The 25,902-nt window shown below is 38.4% G+C and overlaps 1 protein-coding gene across 4 annotated transcripts in view; it reads right to left on the bottom strand.

Moving 5' to 3' along the window:
• atp6v0a1a (ATPase H+ transporting V0 subunit a1a) overlaps nt 1–25,033 on the bottom strand; it is a 67,041-nt gene extending 42,008 nt beyond the window's left edge. For all 4 annotated transcript variants that reach the window (XM_051918832.1, XM_051918833.1, XM_028819858.2 and 1 more), the window contains exons 1-5: nt 24,910–25,033; nt 12,825–12,985; nt 12,639–12,717; nt 8,578–8,675; nt 6,429–6,557 (exon numbers count right to left, since the gene is read on the bottom strand). In XM_051918832.1, the coding sequence (XP_051774792.1) occupies nt 6,429–6,557; nt 8,578–8,675; nt 12,639–12,717; nt 12,825–12,941 (423 nt within the window). In that variant the 5' untranslated portion in view covers nt 12,942–12,985; nt 24,910–25,033. The remainder of the gene's footprint in view (nt 1–6,428; nt 6,558–8,577; nt 8,676–12,638; nt 12,718–12,824; nt 12,986–24,909) is intronic.
• Nucleotides 25,034–25,902: the final 869 nt, after the last annotated feature.

The following is a 25,902-nucleotide window of genomic DNA, read 5'->3' as shown; positions in this document are numbered from 1 at the left end:
GCGTTTTTCTGCCCTCCCTGGCCATCAGACCTTACTTCATTCTTTGTTAATTAGTATCGCCTGATTTTATTTTTTTATTTCTTTTCTTTTTTCATCTTGTAAAGCACTTTGAGAAACATCATTTGTATGAAAACATGCTACAGAAATAAACTGTTGTAATGTCAAAGTGAAAACAGATCACAGTGGTCTAAATTAATTACAAATATAAAATACAAAGTAATTTATCAAAGTATTCACCCTCTTCATGTCAGAATTTAGTAAAATTGCAGCCATAGCAGCCTTCAGTCTGTGTGCCCAGCTCTCTATCAGCTTTACCTGTACAAAGCCATTTTTCTACATTCTGTTAAGGCAAAACAGCTCAAGCTCTGTCAGATGTCATCGTGATTGTGATTAAAAATCCCTTCTGAAATTCAGCCACAAATTCTCAATTAGACTGAGATATGGACTCTCACTCAGCCACTTCAGGATATCATTGGTATTTTGAAGCCATTCCTGTGTAGCTTTGGCTTTATGCCTGGGGTTGCTGTTTTGCTAGAAAACAAATCTACTCCCAGGGTGCAGGTTTTCTTGCAGACTGCATCAGGTTTTCCTCCAGGATGTCCTTGTATTTTGCTGCATTCGGTTTATCCTTATAAGCCTTCCAATGCCTGGTGCAGAGAAGCATCTCCACAGTCAGTTGCTGTGATTTATGGTTGGGATGGTGTGTTTTTGATAATGTTCAGTGATTGGCTTATACCAAGAATGGCATTTAGTCTGAGAGCCAAAAGGCTCAATTTTGGTCTCTATAGACCCCAGAGCCATTTTCCACCTGTCTTCGGGCAAACTTTAGCAGAGGCATCCCGAGTGCTTTTTGTTTTCTTTGCCAGTCTCCCATAAAGGTGTGGCTGGTAAAGGACCTGGGCAGAAGATGTCATCTGCACATTCTCTCCACCCTGAGCCACTGTAGCTTGTAATTCCTTCAGAGTTCTCATAGGTCTCTTTGTGGTCAAGTCTTTTGTGGGTGGGAGGCCATAATCTTTCCATTTCTTATTGACAGATTTACCTGTGCTCCAAGGGATATTCAGTGACTTTACTATTTTCTTCAATCCATTCTCTGACTTGTGCTTTTCAATAACCTTTTCATGGAGTTGCTTGAAGTGTTATTTTGTCATTGTTAGATAGATAGATAGATAGATAGATAGATAGATAGATAGATAGATAGATAGATAGATAGATAGATAGATAGATAGATAGATAGATAGATAGATAGATAGATAGATAGATAGATAGATAGATAGATAGATAGATAGATAGATAGATAGATAGATAGATAGATAGATAGATAGATAGATAGATAGATAGATAGATAGATAGATAGATAGATAGATAGATACTTTATTAATCCCAATGGGAAATTCACATGTTGTGTACATCATGCCACAATATGGACTCATCACAACTTGGACCTTCCAGATGGAGGTGTATTTATACTACAATCAGCAGAAACCCCTTGACTACAGGCAAGTGATCTCCATTTAACTAATGATGTGGCTTTTAACACCATTTGCCCACATTATTGATAATTTGTATCATATTATAGAAGGTGGACACTTGTGTGATCAACTATTTTGTGTTTTGCATTTGTAATTATTTGGACAACTTTGCAGAGACCTGTTTTCACTTTGGCATTAAGAGTAATTTTCTGTTGATCAGTATCAAAAGGCCAAATTAAAAACCACAGAAACTCAATACTGTATGACAGGAAAAATGTGAACATGTGTGTTTCATATGCTAGAAGTTTGGGCATTTTTGTGAATAAATTAGTTATTTCTTCAGAGTGGTATAATGTTAAAACTTTAAACAGACGCATGTTAAAGTTTTGCTGTTGGCAGTAGATTATGCCTGTGCGCTACACGAGTAAAGAATGGGATATAATTTAAGACTCTAACACCCATTCTTAGCAAAAGTAACAATGCAACAGCTTTTGAGGTTACATGTATCAACAGCTACAATTAATGTGGAATGTTAATAATATAAACGTTAATTTAAACATTAAAATGATCTCAATTATTAATGTAATTTAAATATTCATTATTTGCATAAACTGCAAAATGTTGGGCTTGTAACAGCTGGGAAAAGGGCATGAACAAAACAAACAAGAAAACTCAATGATTATGCAGCCATAACTTATCAGGCAGAGGGCAGGTGGATTCAGTGAAATCACAAGACACTGCCTAGGGTGAACTTACTCAATTAAGAGTTTTTGTTTTTTTTTTTTTTTTTTAAATGAAAAAAAATCTAATCTTTGGGGGGAAAAAAATATTAATCTCCATATATATACATATACGAATGGAAGAGAAGGTCTGTGATACGGTTTGCATATTTGCAGTTGGAGATCCACAAAGGGAGAAAAAACGAATCACGTATCATAAAATAGTTTTATTCCTGAGCTTTCAACCCCTATCAGGGGTCTTCATCAGAGGATAATGCTTAGACTTACAAGAATCAAAGGCAATATATAGCAACATACACATATTATATATACACATATACATATATATATATATATATATACACACATATATATATATATATATATATATACACATACATACATACATATATATATATATATATATATATATATATATATATATAAATAAATAAACTACTGAACAGATTTAGATTGTCTTTTTCTATAATTTGCTTGAACATTTTATTCTGCGACTTCTATCATTGTGCTATGCATCATACTTCGCTTGCGGTACTGATTTACTTGTATCCAAGAGATATGCAGCAGGCCGAGGGGAGGGGGGCGGGGCCTTCCTTACTCACATGCCAGTCTTGGGGCAAATCTTACCTCCGCTTAGCTAGCGAACGAGAGAACTACTTAACGAATTCAGATCAGGCATTATTCTAGAATTTTCTTGAACATTCAGGTTGATTTTGCGACTTCCCTCATTGTGCTAAGAATCATAGTTCGCTTGCAGGACCGATATATTCATGCTAATCCAGAGGCTGTGGGCCGAGGGGAGGGGGAATCACGACGTCAGAAGTGGGGCGCCCTCCTCACTGTCCTGTGTCACTACCACGTGGGCGGAGCCACTGGGACGGCTAGTAGGTAAACAATACAATTTGTCTAAACTATGTATACAGCTAACACACCACAACAAAACTGGGATAACTAATCAAATTACAAAAAGAAAGGGTGGAATGCAGTTACATACCAGTCCCCTGTCTGTTATCACAGATAAGGATTTTAGATTAGGCAGGGCGCTATGATTTCCTAATTGTGATTTAGGAGTTAGATTGTAGCTTCACACTCCACTGCCACTTTAACGTGTGATCCTAAGGAAGTTAGCTTAAGCTGCATTTATCTCCTCACACCGGCATGCACTGCATACATATAGCAGTTTGCAATGGTATCTACTTAGAAAGGAGTCTATAAAAAGTAAAGCACTAATAAATAACATAAACATTTCTAACTTCGCAATACTTAACATTAGCACAAAAAACATTCTGAAAGAACACTTGCTGAGAGAATCAGCAAAATATTTATTTATAAATTGAAATAAGAAAACACCATTTCAGGGCTACACCGGAGAATAAAAGTATATTTGAATGTATTTGAATTGCATTTAATATATTTTTTTTAAATGATTAGCTAAATAATTTGGTATTGGTCACCACAAGTTACGTGTGCTTAAACAAACATGAGTACTTCACTAAACATATACCAGGAAAGGCAACAGAAAGTAGAACTTGGGCAAACAAGCTAAAGAAATTAGAAAAAATAAAAAGGCCTCTGTAAAAAAATAAATAAATAAATAAAAAAGGGAGCAGAAAAGCCGCATGCCAATAACGTGCAATTATGCTATCTTTCTCATACAGCTGAACATTTATTTTTCCAATCAGCTTTTTCAAACATACAACACTTTGGCTTACTCTATAATGAATCCAAAGGAAAATAAACGCATTTTACCAAAGGAACACAATCATTTTCTGCAATTTATCCACCACCCTGAAGAAAAGATGATTTTCAAAAACAGTTGCATGTGACTACAACAAAGTCATGTTAAAGGTGAAGTTACCAAAAGGATGGCCAGCTTTAACCCCTTCAGCACCATGACAACAATTAACACCAAATTAAATGTGGAAGGACCAGCAGTAAAAACAAAAATAATGCTGGTAAGAAAAAAAAAAAGTATCCTGGCTCATATTATTCAACTTCATTTGGAATTTAAAAAACAAAAAACTTTCATTTCCAAGCCATAGAGATGGAAATGAGTTAAGACTGTTCATACTGCGGGATTACACACAGAATGAAGGGGAATAAATCCCTTGCTGTTATTCATGCATCCCTTCAGCCTTTTAAGCTATATTACTTTAAATATTCATCGAGTAAAATATAAAAAGGTCTATTTAGATATGGTCCAAAAACCCATTTTATTTTGCTAGGACTGAAGAGGTTAATGAGATGCTGTTTTGATCACATTGTTTTTAAATCACAGCACGAGGATATGTTAAAGTGATTAACATGAAATACAAGAGTTTCTGTTCTGTAGAACTCATTTAAAAAAAACTTAAGTGCTTTTTATAGGTCAAAGCCACCTGAAGATAAAACAGCCAAACAAGGAATGATCAGATTTGTCACTGTGCTCTAAGTGAAAATCGTACTTTTGAAGAATTCTGGAAATTATAGTAAAAATAGAACCATCGCCTCATTCTGTTTAACTGTCTATTTGGAAAGGTCCACTTTAATCTTAAATCGTTATCATGGCGACTGGCAATCACATCCTGGGTGCTCCTTGCATAGAGTTTGCATGTTTTCCCCCTGGTGCTCTGGTCCAAATACATGCAGGTTAGGTAAACAGCCTTTGCTAAATTGGCCCATGTATGTGTATATATACTCTATAATGGGCTGGCGCCCTGTCCAGGGAATGTTCCTGCTTTGCGCTGGATGATTGCTGGAATAGGCCCTGGCTGCCAAGTGACCCTTTTCTGTAAAGCAAATAATGTCAATTATGTACTGAATTCTGACATTGCAAAGATGTTTAGCTAAGACTGAACTAACAGTGAACCTCTTCTGCCAAGAAATTATGTCTCCTTCAATGCATAATTTGAAGAAACACTCATTGACAAATTCAGTAATTTGTAGTTGGAGAGTATAGAAGTTAATTAAAAAAAATAAAAACTTAACTAAGGGTTAATATGTGTATTTGATGATCACAATATAGTGGCAAAGCTGCTACAAACATCACACCATGCAGTGCGTCTAAAGGTACATTAGGATTTCAAAGGCAATTAACACCAATCTGCCTTTCAGATTTAACTTAGAATGTTATCTTTAATTTAATATTGTTTTTTTATCAGTAAGCTGTTGCTGGGGTATGTGAATTTCCCCTTGGGATTAATAAAGTATCTATCTATCTATCTATCTAAAGACATAAATAACTGTGTTTGGCAGGTGGCCTTGACCTATGCAACCCAGATCATGTTTTGGAGAAGAAGCTCTAGAGACCAACTCCAGCTCACCAGGAAAAGTTACTTTTCAATGCAAGTATTATACAGTACATGCAAAATGTCCACAAATTACCCAGAGATACTAAATAAACAACACGTGAAATAACAGTGGCAAAAGAAAATGTACGCAAAAAGCCTACCACAAGATCACCAGATGATGAGAACTCCTGATAAAACAGGAAAAAACAACGCATGCACATCACAGCAGGGAATAAAATAAAATGAAAGGGTACAAGAAACCTGAGTGCTAACATGAAAAATTATTAGCGGATAGTGTTTTGGCCTTTGCAAACATTACAATGCAACTGTGAATAAGAGGGTTCTCGGCCTTAACAGGGATTGCAGTGTGTACTCATTATAGTAGAGTGTACTATATACTATACTATATTTCCAAAACGAAGTTTAAGCTTAAAGAGGAAATTTAGAAACTGTACAGATACAATATTTTGAACAACTTAAGTGCATACGTTCAATTAGTTTCTCCTAAGAGACAAATACATACTACTAATACAATTAAAAGTGGCTAATAACAGCCATAACAGCATACATTATAAATATTTGTAAATAACGTAACCAACACTTAAACACTGTATTGCAAGGTATTTACAATATTTTACAAGCAGCACTGGAATACTTTACATGTGAATTGTATACGCAAACAGAACAGTTACATGTAAAATAAATTGCTATTTCAAAGCTGAATTTAATGTACAAACACAGAGTTCATCTCATTTCACAGTGCCTGTAATGTAAAAAGGTCAGAACTTTATGAAGTATGAGTAGTATGCACTTTATACAAAAAAATACAAATAGGCAGGTGGTGCTGGGGAGCTTCCTGGAATGACCAGCAGCACATACAAATTAAGCAGGGCATATTTCTGAGCTGGGAGAACTAGAATCATGAAACCCAAAAACGATATCCTGACCTCATCGAAAAACTGCTGCGTCCTCCTCAGGATGTGTTTCAACTCTGTCAGTTCAAGAAAGTTCTTCTTCAGTGCCTCTTGGTTTGTATTGATCTCTTTGAGTTCATTTTCCAGCTTCTCAAATGTAGCCTGTCAAGGTTTTGCAATATAAATGAAAGTGATATGCCTATTTATGACAATGATTACATTAAGAACATACACATACACAATATTCAAGTCAACCTGGGATTCTGGTTGGTAACACGCAGTCCAGTCCCACCCCCAAGGAAATGTCGCAGCCAGGTGTTACGTGGGCGTCCCTTTGGCCTGGCTCAGCCACTTAGGTCACTGGATAGCGTCCATATCTCGCAATCATATAGCAAGACAGGAAGCACCAGGACTCTAAAGACTTGGACCTTTGTTCTTTTGCAGAGATATCAGGAGCACCACATACCCTTTCCAGCGACCTCATGACCCCCCTATGCTCTCCGAATATGTCTACTGACTTCATAGGAAGAGTCACCAGAGACATGAATGTCACTGCCGAGGTAAGTTAACATTTTCGACAAAGTCAAAACTCTCTCTGCAGTCAGATACGCTGCTGATGGCTGTGCTCAGGAGGTCATTAAATGCCTGGATGTTGGTTTTTATCAGGACACTTGCAAGCCCAGACACTCAGACTCCCACTCAGTCACTCGAGAGCCCCGATTAGAGCCTCCATTGACTCTGCGAAGATCACAGCATCATCAGCAAAGTCAAGATCAGTGAATCTCCCTTCACCAACAGATGCCCCACAGCCGCTGGACACCACAACCCTGCCCAACGCCCTGTCCATGTAAGCATTGAACAGGGTAGAACAGAATAGACCCCTGACGAACCCCAGAATCAACTGCGAAAAACACAAGAGGTTCTGCCTCCACTCTGCACGGCACTCACAGTACCAATGTACAGGATGGCCATGATATTCAGCAATATTAACAATTGAAAAATTTTAACATAAATTATTAAAAACAATTCATCATTTCATTACTTATTGCATTCTTGATTTGTCTACCAAATTACATATGCTCAGTTTTGCAATGTCAATAGTGAAACACCCATTTTCCAATTCATTACTGTATGATAAATTAACATGCAAGATACAAAATAAACATAAGAAAATGGTTCCTATAAAGCATGTCAGTTAATTCACAAGCCTTTAGTCACACAACAATGTCACCTGATTTCTGCGTAAGATAAAGCACCTATAGGCAATGTTAAAATGATCTTCTAGCCAATTACAATTACAAAAAATATATATGTACTCACTAAAGACAATAACCAAGAAAACAATTAACAATATACCATGATAAATTAAAGAAGGGATTTCGCTTACTGAAACAAGACACCAGAGATCGTATCAGTTACTGGCTCTTTTTACATTATTGAGTTGCACATGGAACTTAGACTTCCTGCACCAAGACATGGATGGCTCAAGCCTTAAATCGGGAGTGAATAAGATATCCTCTGACCTTCCTTGTGCTCCATCTTTAGACCACTGCTCTAGCTGCACAGGCCTAATGAATGCTGCTATAATCTTTTTATTCCACCTCTCCACCTAATTCAACGTGGATTGACAACTAATATCACTCCTGCAACAAAGTACTCAGAAACTGGCTTTTATCTGCCATCATACATCACAAGAACATGTTTAATGCTGTAGAAACACTAATCAGAGAGGCAGCTGTACTTCTGATCCTTACTAATCACATGAAATGTCATGTAATCTCTAAAAGTTTAAAACATGCGGGGAAAAATAAAATAATATGTGAAGAAAGGAGCCAATTCAAAAACAAAGGGCTTAAATATAGTATACAGACAATGCTGAACAGTTATAAATCGTTTCTTTAAAAAAGTAATTACACTTAAAATGAAAAGTATTAGAGCATAACAATATATACAAAATTGTAAAACACATAAAAGAAACTAAATCTAAACCTTTCTTGAAATAAACACAAAAGGGCACAGTTTTAACAAACTTGATTATCTCTGTTAAAAAAAAGAGATGCCTGCTGATTCCTAAAGATCTTACTCTGACAAATTAATCCTAATCTAGGATATGTAAATTAAATGATTTAAACACCACAAACATAAATTGAAAACGTAATAAATCTCACTTCAAATCACGTACCTCTAAGTCAATCATGTCCCTTGGCAAAGGAACATCAGGATTTTCCCCCGTATCCATAATGGGTATGTTAGCTTTTTTAATTTCTTTTTCTACAAACCCTTAAAAGGATAAAGACAGCAGAGAATGAGATATGTAGAAAAAGAAAACTTTTCTGAGCTTTTCTAAATGAAAGAATAATTACACTAAAAGAAAGAATGGGTTTAAATTTTACCACAAAAGGAATATTATAATTTTATAATACTCATATTTTCTTAAGATCCTATTCATGAGCATTTCCTTTTCTAGTTACACACAATATTATAAATGTGTGAATCTATTAAGTACATCTTTGGTATGTAAATAAAATTAAAAAATGATATAAAGCATGTCAGTAGGCAGTGACAAGAAATAAAATTCCTCTCTTGAAGCTGCTAGGCAGCAGTGCTAAATAACGTGTCACCATTCTGCTTCCAGAACTACTCAAGACGGTGCAAATATTTCCTGTCTAGAAAATATATGAGCTAGTTTATTCTGTTTTCTTTCATTTAAGATCATAATGTTATATTTAACGTTTTCATCTTAAGGTTAACCACTTAACATAGTTACAAATTGCTATTAGATTATTAGATATTACATTAGCATATTAGATAGTTAATGTATTTGCTCCTTTGGAGGAGAGAGTACATTGCCATCAACACCTTTACCTACTCCTCATAAATGAGCATTAAACAAAAAAATTGTTCAACATTAAACTGAAGAACCCATTTGTGATTCTGTTCATAAAAAAATGAGTACAGACTGTAGTGAATGTTTATGTGCTGTTGTGGCTGCTGTAAGATGTGCCCGTCTTTGCTTTTTGAAAAAAGTTTATAGTTTTCCTTATTAATACTATTTTTTATGCACCAACTTCACTTTCTATTAGTTCCTCTAAACACATTATAGAAAAATAAAAGTTTTCATTATTGAAAGATTTCATGATAGAAATGATAACATTTAAAAATAACAATAGGGCTTTACAAACTTTTAAACAGTATTACAGATGTATGCGTATACATACTGTATATCCAAACATACACACGTACACAATACGTTACACTCAGAAGCAGTGTAAATATTTGCAAGAAAACCAGCATGGCCAGGTTTACAAATGATGACATTTACACACCAACACAACCACAAATACCACTACAGGGCTGTCCGTGATATTTACCATTTAAAATTCACAATTGGACAGGCTGTGCTCAAAATGGTTTGAAAACAACAATTATACATCAAAAACGACCAGATGAAAAGTTTGTCAGTGAAATGAACAACTGAGGCAAGTCTGAAAAAGGCACAACCACTGCTGCTTGAGTGACCTGGGCAGTGAGCCTAACAGTGAATGGTGCAGACATACATACAGTACATATATGATAACAAGAAAAGGATGGCAAAGAGACTCTCTCATTTATAAGCAAAAAAAAAACTAAAAGGTTTGGAAGAAGAAGAACACCACCACAGGAGGGTGAATGTTTTCATCATGTACAGATATTTGTCATCTTCCACTGGAAGTGTAGTAACTTCACAAAACTGATTCAAATGCTTCCAGAGGTGGGACTCTTCACAATTTTCATTACATTGACCACTGACTAACACCAACCTTACCTGGACTAGTTTAGGTTTTGAGCGGCTTTAAATTGTACCAACTTATACCAAGTCATCTGAAGTGGTGAATATCTTGTTTCTGTTAAACATTGGATTCATATATGAAGAAGATTCAGGCAACATTTCTGAATAAGACAGCACATGCCATTGTGTAGGACACCACTAAATACAAACAACAGCTCAGCTCTGATGTTTATTCCGTGCATTTTGAAAAGGACTGCATGTCATAGAAATCTACTGTAACCATTATACAATATTAAGTAGCAGGCTAGCCTGTTGTCATTTGAGTGATCCTGATCCGGTTTGCCTTCCATCTCCCTGGAATGCTTATGTGATATATGTACCACTTCCTTTCTAGGACTGTTAATATTTGGGATACTCTTGATGGCTGTGAAAGCTGTCACCTCTTTCTTGAGTAAATTTGCACATTTCATGGACTGCTGTTCTACTAAGTATTTTTCAGCGAGACCCATCACACAGGGGGTTCAATGCACTGATGACATCTTTGAATGAGGATTTTCTACTGTTGAGATACCAACTTCTGCCCATGCTATATGCTCAACAGGATACTATCTGGTGCCATACAATGAAACAAAAGAGCTTGTATTGCAAACTGCTACAGTTTTATTGGATTATAAGAACAGTATTATCAGATGTATAGAGTACAATAAAACTGCTACTTATATGCTAGTCAGCATACAACATGTTGCCACTCTCCGGCACCATGGCTAGTGATTACAACTAATTTACCATGGAACTTCTGTCTTTGTTACCTGAAATAACTATCTTATCTTAAAACGTCTGTTCCTCTTACCTGAAAAACCTCAGATAATGATTCTATACTGAGAAAATTATGATATTCACTACTAGTGCCCAGTGAGAGTTGGGTGGTCTTTTGGCCTTAGAACCTTTGCTGATTTTGTTTTTTTTTTCCTCCAGCCTAATTGGAGTTTTTTTTGTTTGTTTTTTCTGTTCTCCTGTCCATTTGATCTTATCACTGGACTCATCTTTAGAGACTTACATCATATCTCTCTCTCGCTCTATATTATATATATATAAAAATAAAAATTCCAATGTCTGTCTGTCTGTCTGTCCGTTTTCACGAGAGAACTATCCATCCATCCATTATCCAACCCGCTGAATCCGAACACAGGGTCACGGGGGTCTGCTGGAGCCAATCCCAGCCAAAACAGGGCACAAGGAACCAATCCTGGGCAGGGTGCCAACCCAACACAGGACACACACAAACATACCCACACACCAAGCACAAATTAGAATCGCCAATCCACCTAACCTGAATGTCTTTGGACTGTGGGAGGAAACCGGAGCACCCGGAGGAAACCCACGCAGACACGGGGAGAACATGCAAACTCCACGCAGGGAGGACCCGGGAAGCGAGCCCAGGTCTCCTAACTGCGAGGCAGCAGCACTACCACTGCGCCAACATGCCGCCCACGAGAGAACTACTTAATATATTTAGATCGGGTTGTTTTCTATAATTTGCTTGAACATTCCGTTTGATTTTGCTACTTCTCTCATCGCACTAAGTATCATAGTGCTTGTGGTACCAATTTATTTGAGCGAATCTGAGAGAGCAGCTGTGGGTTGAGGGGAGGGGGTTAGGGCCCTCCTTACTCACGCGCCGACTTTGGGGCGTACCTTACTTCCACTTAGCTAGTAAACGAGAGAACTACTTAACGGATTTAGATTGGGTTTTTTTCTAGAATTTGCTTGAACATTCCGGTTGATTTTGCAACTTCTTTCATCATACTAAGAATCATAGTTCGCTTGCAGGAGCAATATTATTCGCTCTAATCCGAGGTTGCAGGCTGAGGGGAGGGGGAAGCATGACGTCAGGAGTGGGGATCCAGGCGGGGCCCTCCTCACTCATGCACCAGCCTCCGTTTGAGTCGGTGTACCTCAGAATTTTGGAGCGTACCTTGCCTCCACTTAGCTAGTGATACCTGTTTGTTTATTGATTTTTAAAGTTTGCTCTATTTCACTACTATGTGGGCAGAGCTGTGGGGGACAGCTAGTTATATATATGGACGCTACTCTTTTATTCCATATTTATCTGATCGCTTAGATTTATTTCCTTGTTTTGTCTTTGTTACTTATTCTTTAACATTATTGTCTAATCTTTTTTGTTTTTCTTTTCTTGTAATGTTCTCTTTGACATTTTGTAAATCACATTGAGCTACATTGTTTGTACGAAAATGTGCTATGGAAATAAATGTTGTTGTTGTTGTGACCCCCACATTTAGGCCTAATTGGTATTACAAAATTAGTCCTTTGTCCCTGTGTCACTTGTTTTATATAAAAGTTTCAAATAACCTGGAATATTTATTCTGGCAGTGATATTTTTTTTTAAATAAACACATATATATATATATATATATATATATATATATATATATATATATATAAAGGGGACTTACTTAGTTTGCGATCCATCTCCTCACACCTCCTCACTTCATTTACAAACTTCCGCTGGAAAACGTTTACATCTGGATTGAGCTACCAAGGAAATGGAAAGCAAAGATTAGTGTGAGACAACCAACCATTGAAATCTGATCTGAAACATAATTCAATTAATGGAAATTTAGTAAGCTCTGTTTACTTACATCTCGGAATTGGACCATTCCCAGCTCCCCGAGCTCGCTGACACAACAGTATGCAGCCTCGGACTGCAGAAAGAGTTGTGCCAGTGTCATCTCCTCGCTTCTAAATAGTTCACCCATGATGAAGCCAAAGATGTGCGCTGCCCTCTACCAAAATCTGAGCACTGCAATATATACCATGACAAAGGTGTAACATTAGTCCAAAAAAAATAAATAAATAAATAATCAACCAGGTGAAAAACATCAAAATATTTACTACTGCAAATAAATGGTTATTGACAATAAGCAGTAATTACAGGTGCTGAGTCAATGAAGCTTGCTAATTCTAACAGGGAGAATCTAATTGAAGCATATTCAATCCATAAGCTTTATAATAAAAACAGTTTACTGCATGATCTTAAAAAGAAAAAAATACTAATACCTTAAATTTTTGACTTACTATGATCACACAAAAATATTAATAGCTGAACATTTTCACACGCTTGAAAGGACTTGATTTTGTACAATTTCACAAAGAGAAATCTGGCATGGCGGAAAAATATAGCACTATAAATGAGCAAACAGACAAGAGTGGCACACGTAGGTGCATCACTGGTTCTGTTTTTCAATTCCCAAAATCCGCTTTACAGCTTTGAAATGATTGTCAGCATGTTGCTAATAATAAAAAACGTGTCTTATCTTTTCAATTTACACCTTTCATGTAGGTAACGGAAATTCTACATTTTCAAAAGCACCCAAGCAATGATAGGAATTACTGGTAGTATTTATTATCAGAAGAACTACAGTACCTCTGTATTTACATTTTCAGGCTGTGACATCCTCTTATTTGTATTAAAAATCACCTCAAACTACAACCATTTTCCAATCCATCTAACTTGTTTAATTAGTAAGCATCTAAACAAATACAACAGTTCATTTTGAGATAAATTATAACTATGTTAATAATTAGTTTCAAATTTCATCCACTGCTCACAAAAATAAGTGTTATCTTGGTATATTATTAGTGGAACATGCAATCAGCTTGGCTCTAAATCTGCAGGAGAGGCCAGGACAGTTCAAATTCCAGCGCTTACCACTGCATTATATAAGTCACTTTGGAGAAAGGAATTGACTAATTAAAATGACTAAATTTAGCACATTGGTAAGCAGAATAATAGAACACTCTATCAGAAACTGTAATCACTAGAGAGATGACGTGGACTTCTCACACAATTGACAAAAAAGTCCCACCTCTGCTTATGAATTTGACATTCACGTTGGCCTCCTCCATACACAAAAAGCAATTGGACTGACCAAGAGCGATGCACCACTGAACAATGAGATGATCAAAAATACAGCTGGCCTTCCACTTTGATTCTACAAGCTGTTTGAAATCCAGCCATTATCACACCTGCTTTACATTATGGGGCCAAAAACTGTCCTGGCAGCTACAATTACATACATTGGAATTTAAAATATTTGCTAGTCAAAATGAAATAATGAATATCTCCAATTGAAAGCTGCATGGAAGTCAATGAGAAAAGTCCTTTAGTTTACAGTAAGAAAAATGTAACTACAAATTCTTCAAACCAAATTTTGACTAGTGTGTACTGCAGAGGGTGTATCAGAGCTTTAAAACCCAGACACAACTAAACCACATAAGTCCCTGGTTCAAAGAAATGTTTTTATTCAAAGAAATTCCTTTAAACAGTCTTCTTCATAGGGTTCACAACCACAATAGAATTATTTTCTCCTACACTTCTCCTAAGCGAGCTTTGTTCTTCCTCCACACCCGACTCTGACTCGTCTGGAAGAAACAGATCAGCTTCTGTTAGGTCAGTACTTCCAGTGCCACTACAATGCACTCAGAAAGCACTTCTGGGGGGACAGAGCTTCCCTAAAATGTGGGATGTTCCTTCCCGTAGCTTCCTTGGTAGCTTCCAAGAAAACCAGCAGGGCCTCCCATCGAGACTACAACTCCCATGCAGCCCCACTGGTGTGCACATGAAAGATTCACCAGAGGGATGCTGCCATCTATCCAGACGGGTAAGGAGCCTGTCACTACCCGATCTGTGCACACATACGCACAAACAAAACCCGAGCTGTGCACACATGTGCAGAACTTCACTATTACGACCGTGCCCAATCTGCGTTTTTTTATTTTGCGAAATGAGTCCCCTTCCAATTTGTCTCGTGCACACGGAGTGGGTCACTAGCCTTGCATATTGAAAACCTACATCATTGCACACTTTACAGTGCTGCCCAATCTGTTTACCGCATGCGTGAACACTTCACGGCAGTTAGGCTTTCAATACACATGCATGCACAGATTGGGTAGTGACAGACCCATCCAGCCACGCAGACAAAATGTCAGCCAACCTGTGTGCTCCCTTTACACTACCCAAAATACACATTAATTATACATCTCGAAAGGATAGCAACTAGGATAAATAAACTAGAAATTAGCAAGAGACATTAATACTAAACCGCTTGACATATGTGTGACCAAGTTTTAAAGAAATGAGTTCAAGTTTTGTTGAACAGCAAACTTGTTCATTCTAAAGTTCTGCAACAATGTGTGTTGCTAACTACAACATAGAATTTTGTTCATCTTCACATCTGTCTGATGTGCTTTACTGAAAGGAGTTGCACAGATTTCCAGGACTAACAAATTTCTTGTCCTACTAGTCTTTCAGCCTCCCAAAAGCATTGTGCTTAATTGTAATCTGTAATTTTAAAGTAAACCTATTATCAGTCTGTGCCAAGACATACTTGTGAAAGCCTTGGGTGTGACTTGAAGGTCAGAACAAGACCTTCCAGAACTTTCAGAAAAAGATAAGGCTAAGACAAACATGGCCTCTCTAACATTAACTTTGCTGTTTAATTTAATTTTGACAGTGTTTTTACTTTTACAGAATATACAAATATGGTAGAAAAAAATAATGTTTTGGAATATTTCAGAATACAAAGCTTAGTATATTTTCTGTACCACACCCATCAATGCTTTAAAACTGCATACTTGTCAGTGTGCTAAATGAGATCAGTGAGACATTACTGCTTCAAATGTTAACATTTTCCTTTATTAGTTTTATTTGAGGAAGGGAATTGCATTGAGAGGTTTTGTCTGTTCAGACTTACTGAGTGTTTCTATAATATATATATATCCATATTACTAACCGAGAATGCTAAACCGGATGATGGACGCAGGCACATCCGGCAATGGGCCGTAGCTGCAAAAAGACGTACTGCGCAGGCGCAAAAAGAGTTCGCGAGAGTCGGCTGAGGAGCCGAGAAAGGCAGACAAAAGAGGGCGAGAGAGGCGGATGAGGGGCCGCGAGAGGCGGACAAGACCACAGAAAAAAGGAGTGAGCACAGGAAAAATGGAGAAATGAGGCGCAAAGAGCACCGAAAAAAGGAAAAGGCACATAAAAAAGTATTCAAACGCAAGTAAAGCACGAAACACATTGCACACGAAACTAGACCCAAAAAAAAAAAAAAAAAAAAAAAAAAAGAGGCTCGCGCACAACAGCAAGGCACCCCCCCCCCCACAGGCACCGGACGGGACACACACCAAGAGGGGGATTCAACAAGCCCATGGAACACAAAAAAAAGAACACAAAACCACCCCACAGACCCTACAAGCAAGGGACGGGACACACACAAAGAGAGGGATTCAACAAGACACAGGAACACAAAAAGAAAGAAGACGCTCGCGCAACAACAATCCTCAACCCCCCCCCCCCCCCCCCCCCCACACACACACATCCATAAGAAGTGACACCCAAAGCCACATATTCTAAAGTGAACATCAACACCTTCACACTAGACAGCATAGGTGTCAGCATTGGTGGATCTCCTTACAATAAAGCACTATTAACCGTTCAACTGCAGAAAAGGAAACATATTAACGGTGACTGCGATCCTCCTTATTACTTATCCATATTTCGCATGCTGAGAAAGAAACAAGTCATGAATACACGGTCACGGGTACAAAACGAAAAGGAAATGATAACAGGAACAAACACACGAACACGAAAGAAACAACAAAATAGACGGCTATGCAGCATAGGTGGATCTCATTACAATAAGACACTATTAACCGTTCAACCGCAGAAAAGGCTCCATATTAACAGTGAGTGCAATACTCCTTATTACTTATCCATATTTCTAAAAGAAAAAATGTCTCGACTCCAAAAACGCAAAGCTCAACTAAAGCTTCTAACTAACGATGTACCTAAAAGTAAAAACTTTATGAACTGCATTAGATCCTACAATAGTTCATTTGCTTTTGCATATACCGGAGTAAATATCAGGCCACCAAAAGGCAATGGCCCATACTGCTTTCGCATATGTGCACAAATACTGCATCGCATTGGAACAGTGCACCCTGAAACAAATCAACAACGCAAATATGCACAAATCTACATCCTAGATCCACATTACGCAAACTATCAATCAAAGTGCTGCATCACAACAGGCACGGATTCAAAACGAAACACCTCCCGTCTCAGACATACGTTAATGGCAGCGAAGGCTACAACGGGCTTCTCACACAGCACAGGCAAATCGATTACAGCTCCAAAACAACACGTCCCAAATACTACACATGCAACAACGCGCCTCTCAAACTACACAAGGAAAACATACACCAGGAAAATTCATTCGGATTAATGAATGTCATTTGCAATCATTGTCATTCAGTTCACTTCCCTGAAGAAACAACTGGCAATACAAGTTATACATTTACACGTTGTTGTCAAAAGGGTCAAATTAGACTGCCTTCTTTACATTCATATACTGAATATCTACAAAAGCTTCTAACTAACGATGTACCTGAAAGTGAAATCTTTAACAACTGCATTAGATCCTACAAATCGGTATCCACTATGAACATTAACGGTGGCACTGCACGTGACATCCGTCTTGAAAAAATGTTGTTTATTGATGAATGTTCAATGGCATGAAGTCACTTACTCAACACCATTCATAAACTTCTACAAACGTTTATGAATAATAATATTCCATTTGGAGGAAAGGTACTTTTATGAGGAGGAGATTTTAGACAGTGATTAGCTATTCTTCCAGATGCCATGCACTCAGCTATTGTTCAGTGCACCTTAAAATACGCAGACAATTGGCATTGCTTTCAAAAGATACAGTTAGTAAAAAAGATGCGATGTCCAGAACCAGATCATAACAATTGCTTATTACAACTGAGAGATGGTACACTCACCAATACAGATGGACTTCAGCCACATATTATTACAATTCCTCAAGCCTTTATCTGCGACGACTTAGTTACAGAGACATTTGGAACAGCAATCTCATTAGACCAAATGCCCCTTTTAACACAACGCACTATATTATGTCCAAAAAATATTAATGTGGAAAACATTAATACCCAAGTCATTCCATTACTTCCTGGAGAGACACAACTCTTTCTAAGCTCTGACAAACTTGACTCTGATCACAACAATAGCCATCTTAAATGACCTTACAAGTTCTGAGCTGGAATTACCTTTTACACTTAAACGGCGTGTACAAAGAAATTTTCAAATAAACCTTTACACTGTGCCACACACTTTATTGTTTGCTTTCTATTTGCATCATCTACACCTTCACACTATTCTATATCTCATTCATACATCACGCTCTTTGTCATTCCCAACACCAGGGGTTGGCGAGCGAAGCGAGCAGGGGGCGGAGCCCCCTAGTATATATATATATATATATATATATATATATATATATATATATATATCATCTGATGTTGTGATGATTGATAGTTAAGCGGGTTAAGAAAATGGATGAATAGATGGATGTTGTGCTTAATACATGATGCTGTATTCATCATCTGTTGTTTGCATTATACTACTGTCACTAGTGCTTTTGAGACATGCCAGCAAGAATCTCTTTATACTGTGTGCACATAACAATAAACTGAACTTGAACTTAGATGTACCAAATGCATCATTTCCAAATACAACCAAACATATCTTTCCGCAGAAGGCGCTGTCATATTTAAAGGGATGCCAGCTACTGTTGATACAATGCCTATGACAACATATAGTACCCTCTTGCCACACCATTCCATCAACAACGTTTATGTATATAGCAAATTTACAAGAACTTAATGAAAAAAATCACGATTACAAAAAAGAGCATATATCATGTCACACACTCAGGGAAGATTATGGATCTATTAGCTTTAGAATGGAGGAGAACTCATCAGAAAACTACTGACATCACTTCCTGCGCTTCGTGCCGTTGTGAAGAGGGGGGCTGAACACACCCCAGGAAGACATATCCAATCCTCCGAAACCCCTCTTAAACATTGATACAATGGGAAACAAATACAGTGGAACCTTGGGTCACAACCATAATTCATTCCAAAACTCTGGTCGTAACTCGATTTGTTCATGACCCAAAGTAATTTCTCCCATAGGATTGTATGTAAATATAATTAATCCGTTCCAGACCGTACGAACTGTATGTAAATATATATTTTTTAGATTTTTAAGCACAAAAATAGTTAATTATACCATAGAATGCACAGCGCAATAGTAAACTAAATGTAAAAACATTGAATAACACTGAGAAAACCTTGAACAGAGAAAAGTAACATCGCAAGAATTCACGCTATAGCCTTACGAACCGCTCACTGTAAACACTTTTTTTTAATGAGTTTTAAGCACAGGGAAAAACATGAACATTTGAAAAATCCGTAATTTAATAAACAACCAAGAAAAGTAACATTGCAACAATGCACGCTACGAACCGATCGCTGTAAACAGAAGTGAAGTGGAGGTTAAAATCCAATAGAAAAAAGTCTTCATTAAATACAACGAGGTTAAAACAATGCTCGAATCAGTCTCTTTAAAAACAAGCCCAGTGCATTCTGTAACTGCCTTCTCGGCCTTACGCGGCCAGCCCACTCTCTCTCGTTCACTCGCTCGGTCGCTCTCTCACACTCTCTCTCTCTCATTCACTCGCTCGGTCGCTCTCTCGCGCTCTCTCGCACTCTCTCTCTCGCTGCACAGGGAATGCACAGGGAGAGACTGAACATGTGCGGAAATCATCAGCGCATACGAACCGGAAGGGAAACTGGCTTGTTCGTCACCCGAGTGTGTGGTCGTGAACAGATGCAAAAGTTTGGTGAACTTTTTGGTCGTAACCCGATTTGTACGTGGTCCGAGACATTCATAACCCGAAGTTCCACTGTACATTTATTTTAACTCCCCTTTGCTCGATCAGATGCTCGCTTGCTGATGCTGCCATGCCATGTGATCTGAACTTCACTTGCATACCCCCCCATCGCACCTCTGAAACCCCTCTTAAATGGTGATACATTGGGAAACAAGTAACAGCTGGGATTTTTTTTTTTACCTTCTCTTTGCTCGATCAGCTTTTGGCTTGCCGCTAGCTTGCTACTGCTTTCGTTCCATGTGATCAACATTTTGGGCGGCACTTCGAACGTTTAAAAGCCCGTACAGCACCTGTCCTTTTTTCTTTAAATACTATGCGATCTCTTTTGTCTTTTCCGTTATTTCACCGAGTAATATTTTCCATTTGTTTGTGCTAATGTGATCATTTCACTGATTTTTTTTTTTGAGACTTTCGAATTTTCCTACTTCCATTCTCTCTAACTTGCTCTGCATGTGTATCACGGTACTTGCTTACAAAGGTTATAAGTATGACGTGACGTGCCTGTCTCGCAGGATGTGAAAGTGTCTCTGTCTCTCTTCAAAAGATCACGTCTCGTCGCCAGAAAAAAGTCTTGTTCCATCCCAAGATTTTTTTATATAATAGAGAGATATACATACATATATACAGGTGCATCTCAATAAATTAGAATATCATCGAAATGATAAACTTCATTTATTTAAGTAATTCAATTCAAAAAGTGAAACTTCTATATTATATAGATTCATTACACAGAGTGATATATTTCAAGCGTTTATTTCTTTTCATTTTGCTGATTATGGCTTACAGCTAATGAAAACCCAAAATTCAGTATCTCAGAAATTTGGAATACTGTGAAAATGTTCAATATTGTAGACTCCTGGTGTCCCACTCCACTCAGCTAATTAACCCAAAACACCTGCAAAGGGGTTCTGAGCCTTTAAATGGTCTCTCAGTCTGGTTCAGTAGACCACAGAATCATGCGGAAGATTGCTTACTTGACAGTTGTCCAGAAAACAGTCATTGAGACCCTCCACAAGGAGGGGAAGCCACAAAAGGTCACTACTAAAGAAGCTGGCTGTTCACAGAGTGCTGTATCTAAGCATATTAATGGTAAGTTGAGTGGAAGGAAAAAATGTGGCAGAAAAAGGAGCACAAGCAACATGGTTAACCGCAGCCTTCAAAGGATTGTGAAGCAGAGCCCATTCAAGAATTTGGGGGAAATTTCCAAGGTGTGGACTGCGACCCAAGTCAGTGCTTCAAGAGCCACCACACACAGATGTGTGTATCCGGGACGTGGGCTATAACTGTCACAGCATTACTTGTGTCAAGCCACTCCTGAACCAGAGACAACTTCAGAAGCGTCTTATATGGGCTAAGGAGAAAACGGACTGGACTGTTGTTCAGTGGTCCAAAGTCCTCTTTTCAGATAAGAGTAAATTTTGCATTTCACTTGGAAATCAGAGTGTGGAGGAAGAATACAGAGGCACGGAATCCAAGTTGCTTGTAGTCCACTGTGAAGTTTCCACAGTCAGTGATGATTTGGGGAGCCATGTCATCCGCTGGTGTTGGTCCACTGTGTTTTATCAAGTCCAAAGTCAGTACAGCTGTCTACCAGGACATTTTAGAGCTCTTCATGCTTCCCTCTGCTGACAAGCTTTATGGAGATGCTGATTTCATTTTCCAGCAGGACTTGGCACCTGCCCACACTGCCAACTGTACCAATACATGGTTTAATCACCATGGTATCACTGTGCTTGATTGGCCAGCAAGCTCGCCTGACCTAAACCCCATAGAGAATCTATCAAGAGGAAGATGAGAGACACCAGACCCAACAATGCAAACGAGTTGAAGGCCACGATTAAAGCATCCTGGGCTTCCATAACACCTCAGCAGTGCCACAGGCTGATCGCCTCCACGCCACGCCGCATTGATGCAGTCACTCATGCAAAAGGAGCCCTGACCAAGTATTGAGTGCGTACAAGGACAGACTTTTCAGTAGACCAACATTTCTGCATTAAAAATCTTTTTTTTTTTTATTAGTCCTATGTAATATTCTAATTTTCTGAGATACTGAATTTTGAGTTTTCATTACCTGTAAGCCATAATCAGCAAAATGAAAAGAAATAAACGCTTGAAATATATCACGGTGTGATATCTTTTTATAATAGATATATATATATATATATATATATATATATATATATATATATATATATATATATATATACACACACTAATTAAGAAGATGGATAGAATGAAAACCCGCAGCCACTGCGGCCCTCCAGGCCTGGGGTTCGACACCCGTGCTTTACATGCTTCCACTGGGATCTATCTTTAGAAAACATCATGTTAATTTTCACTTACATGCAGAGGACACCCAGTTATACCTTTCTTTTAGACCAAATGAAGTTTCCCTGATGTTGTCTTTAATTAGTTGTGTTAAAGAATTAAAGGAGTGGATGGATGAGAACTACTTGTCTTTAAACACTGATAAAACAGAGATCTTAATTATTGGAGGGAATGACACTGATCGCTACAATACATTGTCATCACTTAACTCAGTTGGAATCACCATTCATTTTACTGTATCAGCCCGCAATCTAGGAGTTATCCTTGATTCTAGCATGTCATTTAACGCGCACATTACAAAGTTGTCTAAATCATGTCTCGTCCATTTTAAAAATGTTGGGAAATTAAGGCACTTTCTAAATAAGCGGGATTCTGAAAAATTAATGCATGCATTTATTTCTAGTAGGATTGACTACTGCAATGTGGTGTTCACTGGATGTTCAAATTGTTCTTTACACAGCTTCCAGTTAATCCAAAATGCTGCTGCAAGAATTATTACAAGAACAAGAAAATACAAACATAACTCCAGTTCTTAAATCCTTACACTGAGTACTAGTTAAGTTTAGGGCAGACTTCAAAATCTTCCTTTTAACATGTAAAGCCTTAAAAGGCAGAGGTCCAACTTACTTATCTGAACCTATCATGACTTACAAACCCCAACATACATTAAGATCTCAAGATGCCAGTCTGCATATGATCCCGAGGAGTCATAAAATAACAGTGGGAGGTTGTGCCTTTAGTGACAGGACCCCTAAATTGTGGAGTGGTCTGCCTGTTAATGTAAGAGATGCCCCTTCGGTCTCAGCTTTCAAATCCAGGCTGAAGATTCACGACTTCAGTTTTGCACACCCTGACTGAAGCTGCTGATTAACTGTGCATACTATACTACATCTCTGCTGTTAGTCATTAGCACTAAAATATAAGTAATTTGATAGTTAGAATTTGTTACTAACCCTCACCTATTCCGTTTCTCTTCTCGGTACTCAAATGTGGCACTTGGTGCCACTGCCCACCTGCCAAGTTGTTTTGCCTGCCTAAGGTAAAGTCATCCTTGATGGAGGATCGCAAGAACCGTGGGGTAGTGGGGTCCTTTCATCGGATTGGCTGGCACAGAGCCAACTCAGCTTGGATTTGCCAATAGGGGGAGGCAGCTTGATGGCTGAGGTCTCCAGGACTCTGAACCAATCCAAATTGTATTATGTGATATCATCTACTATTGAATTCTTCTCTGTACCTGTAATATTTCTATTTCACAACTGCATTGAGGATTTCTTGTGTTCTCTTCTGTGCATTGTATTGTATTTACCCCCTTTTTTGACACCCACTGCATTCCCAGCCTACATGGAAAGGGGTCTCTCTTTGAACTGCCTTTCCCAAGGTTTCTTCCATTTTTTTCCCTACAAGGGTTTTTTTGGGGGGGAGTTTTCCCTTGTCTTCTTCGAGAGTCAAGGCTTGGGGTGAGCTGTCAAAAGGCAGGGCCTGTTAAAGCCCATTGCGACACTCCTGTGCGATTTTGGGCTATACAAAAATAAACTATTGTAATGTATTGTTTGTCACATTTCTTATGTTCTACTGTATGTACAAGTCATATTGAACCATGTCAAAAATTGACACTTTGTCATCAATCCAGTAAGCTTGTTACTTAATTTTGTATGTAAAAAGACTACTGCAAAAAGCAAAACAAAAACATAAACGAGGGATGACAATGTAGGTACACAGATTAGTAATGTTTTAGTTATAATTTTGTCTTGTCACGTGTATGACAAGACTTGATAAACCAGTGCCCAAACGGGGATCATGTTCAAACTGACCAGGAATAACTTTAGATGTAAAATTTCACAAGTAATTTCAGGCGTTAAAAAAAACACAATCATGGAAATAAAAACAGAAATTATTGTGCTGGGAGGAGTTCGTATCGTGATCCGTCTGCTGTCGTAACCGTCTACGGATTAAGCTAGAAAGGAGCTGGCCGAATTTATTTCACACGTATATAATTAAAATAGGAGGAGGGGAAGTTCACAGTAATATGTGATTAAGATGCATCATTCACGTCGACACACCCGCTCGCATGATACAACTGATAGCCGACCCCACTTCCAATTTTATCTCTCATTTCATTATAGTCTAACTGCTTTATATCAGCAAAATTGGGAGAAAGATTTAATCTCCGAGACAGTCACCGACCTGCGGTCAGACCCAGTGGCTTGTGACAGCGGCTGGCGGACATCTTTTGCGCTGGCCAGGGTGCCCAGTAGCTGCGCATTACCACCGAGGGCCTTAGGCGAGCAATGAGCACTCGCATTCATCAGAAGACGATATTAGCGTCAAAACGAGGCACAATTTATCCAAAATAAGTCACAGTCATGTCACACAAATATTATTATAGGTTTTATCATCAAGCACTGAGTGACATATGGGCCGCCTTCCGTTTCCCTCTTACAATGCATACACACAACTTATCTATTCATTTCCAAGCAATATTCCTCCTTCAAGCTCGTACAATCTGAAAATAACATTCAATGTTTAGCAATATTTTAAAAAAAAACCAATAATAACTAAACTGCCATCATCCTACCTGCTCGGCTCAGTCTCCAGGAAATATCGGCCTCTCGCTCCGCCCCATTCAGTGACGTAGGAGGCGCGAGGGCGAGTCACAAGCCCGGGTCTCGTGACGTTCAGCTGCCCGCCTTCTCGCCTTCACAAACCCGTCAAAAAAAAATCTCAGCGCCGGTTTGGCCAATATGAGCTACCAGAGCAAATTACAGACGTGGCCCAAAGATTTCACAATTACACAAATATTAATTTTCACAAGGTTTGCTGCCTCCGTTTTTATGATGGCAATTTGTATATACTCCAGAATGTTCTGAAGAGTGATCAGATGAATTGCAATTAATTGCAAAGGCCCTCTTTGCCTTAAAGATGAACTTAATCCCAAAAATTCCATTTCCATTGCATGTCAGCCCTGCCACAAAAGGACATGCTGACGTCATTTCAGTGATCCTCACGTTAACACAGGTGAGAGTGTGGACGAGGACATGGCTGGAGATCACTGTGTCATGCTGATTGAGTTAGAATAGAGACATTCAATTGTTGTGAAGATGATTCAGTGCGCCCAAGAAAGTCCAGCAACCGCCAGGACTCAGCTGCTGGATCGGGACATCACCAGTGCAGAGCTTGCTCAGGAATGGTAGCAGGCAGGTAGGAGTGAGGTGAACACTTTTGGAGGATGACCTGGTGGGTGTCAAGAAGAGCAGCAAAGAAGCCAAGAAAAACATCATGGACTGCTGAGGACTGCTGGAGGAAAGTCATTTTCTCTGATGAATCCTCATTCCAATTGTATGGGTCATCCGGAAAAAAAGAAAAGGGGAGTGCTACCATCAGTCCTGTGTCATGCCAACAATAAAGCATCCTGAGACCATTTATATGGAGTGTTGCTTCTCTGCCAAGGGAGTGGGCTCACTCACTATTTTGCTTAAGAACAAAAAATGGTTCCCTCTCACAGCCCATAGACATAGGTTATGCTAAGTTGGCCCTAGGGTGTGTCTGTGTGTGTGTGTTCACCCTGTGA

Source organism: Erpetoichthys calabaricus, chromosome 14 (genome assembly GCF_900747795.2).
Source record: "Erpetoichthys calabaricus chromosome 14, fErpCal1.3, whole genome shotgun sequence".
Classification (NCBI taxonomy): Eukaryota; Metazoa; Chordata; class Cladistia; order Polypteriformes; family Polypteridae; genus Erpetoichthys; species Erpetoichthys calabaricus.
Note: the sequence above shows the minus strand (reverse complement) of the source record. Positions and strands in the feature narration are given on the sequence as shown.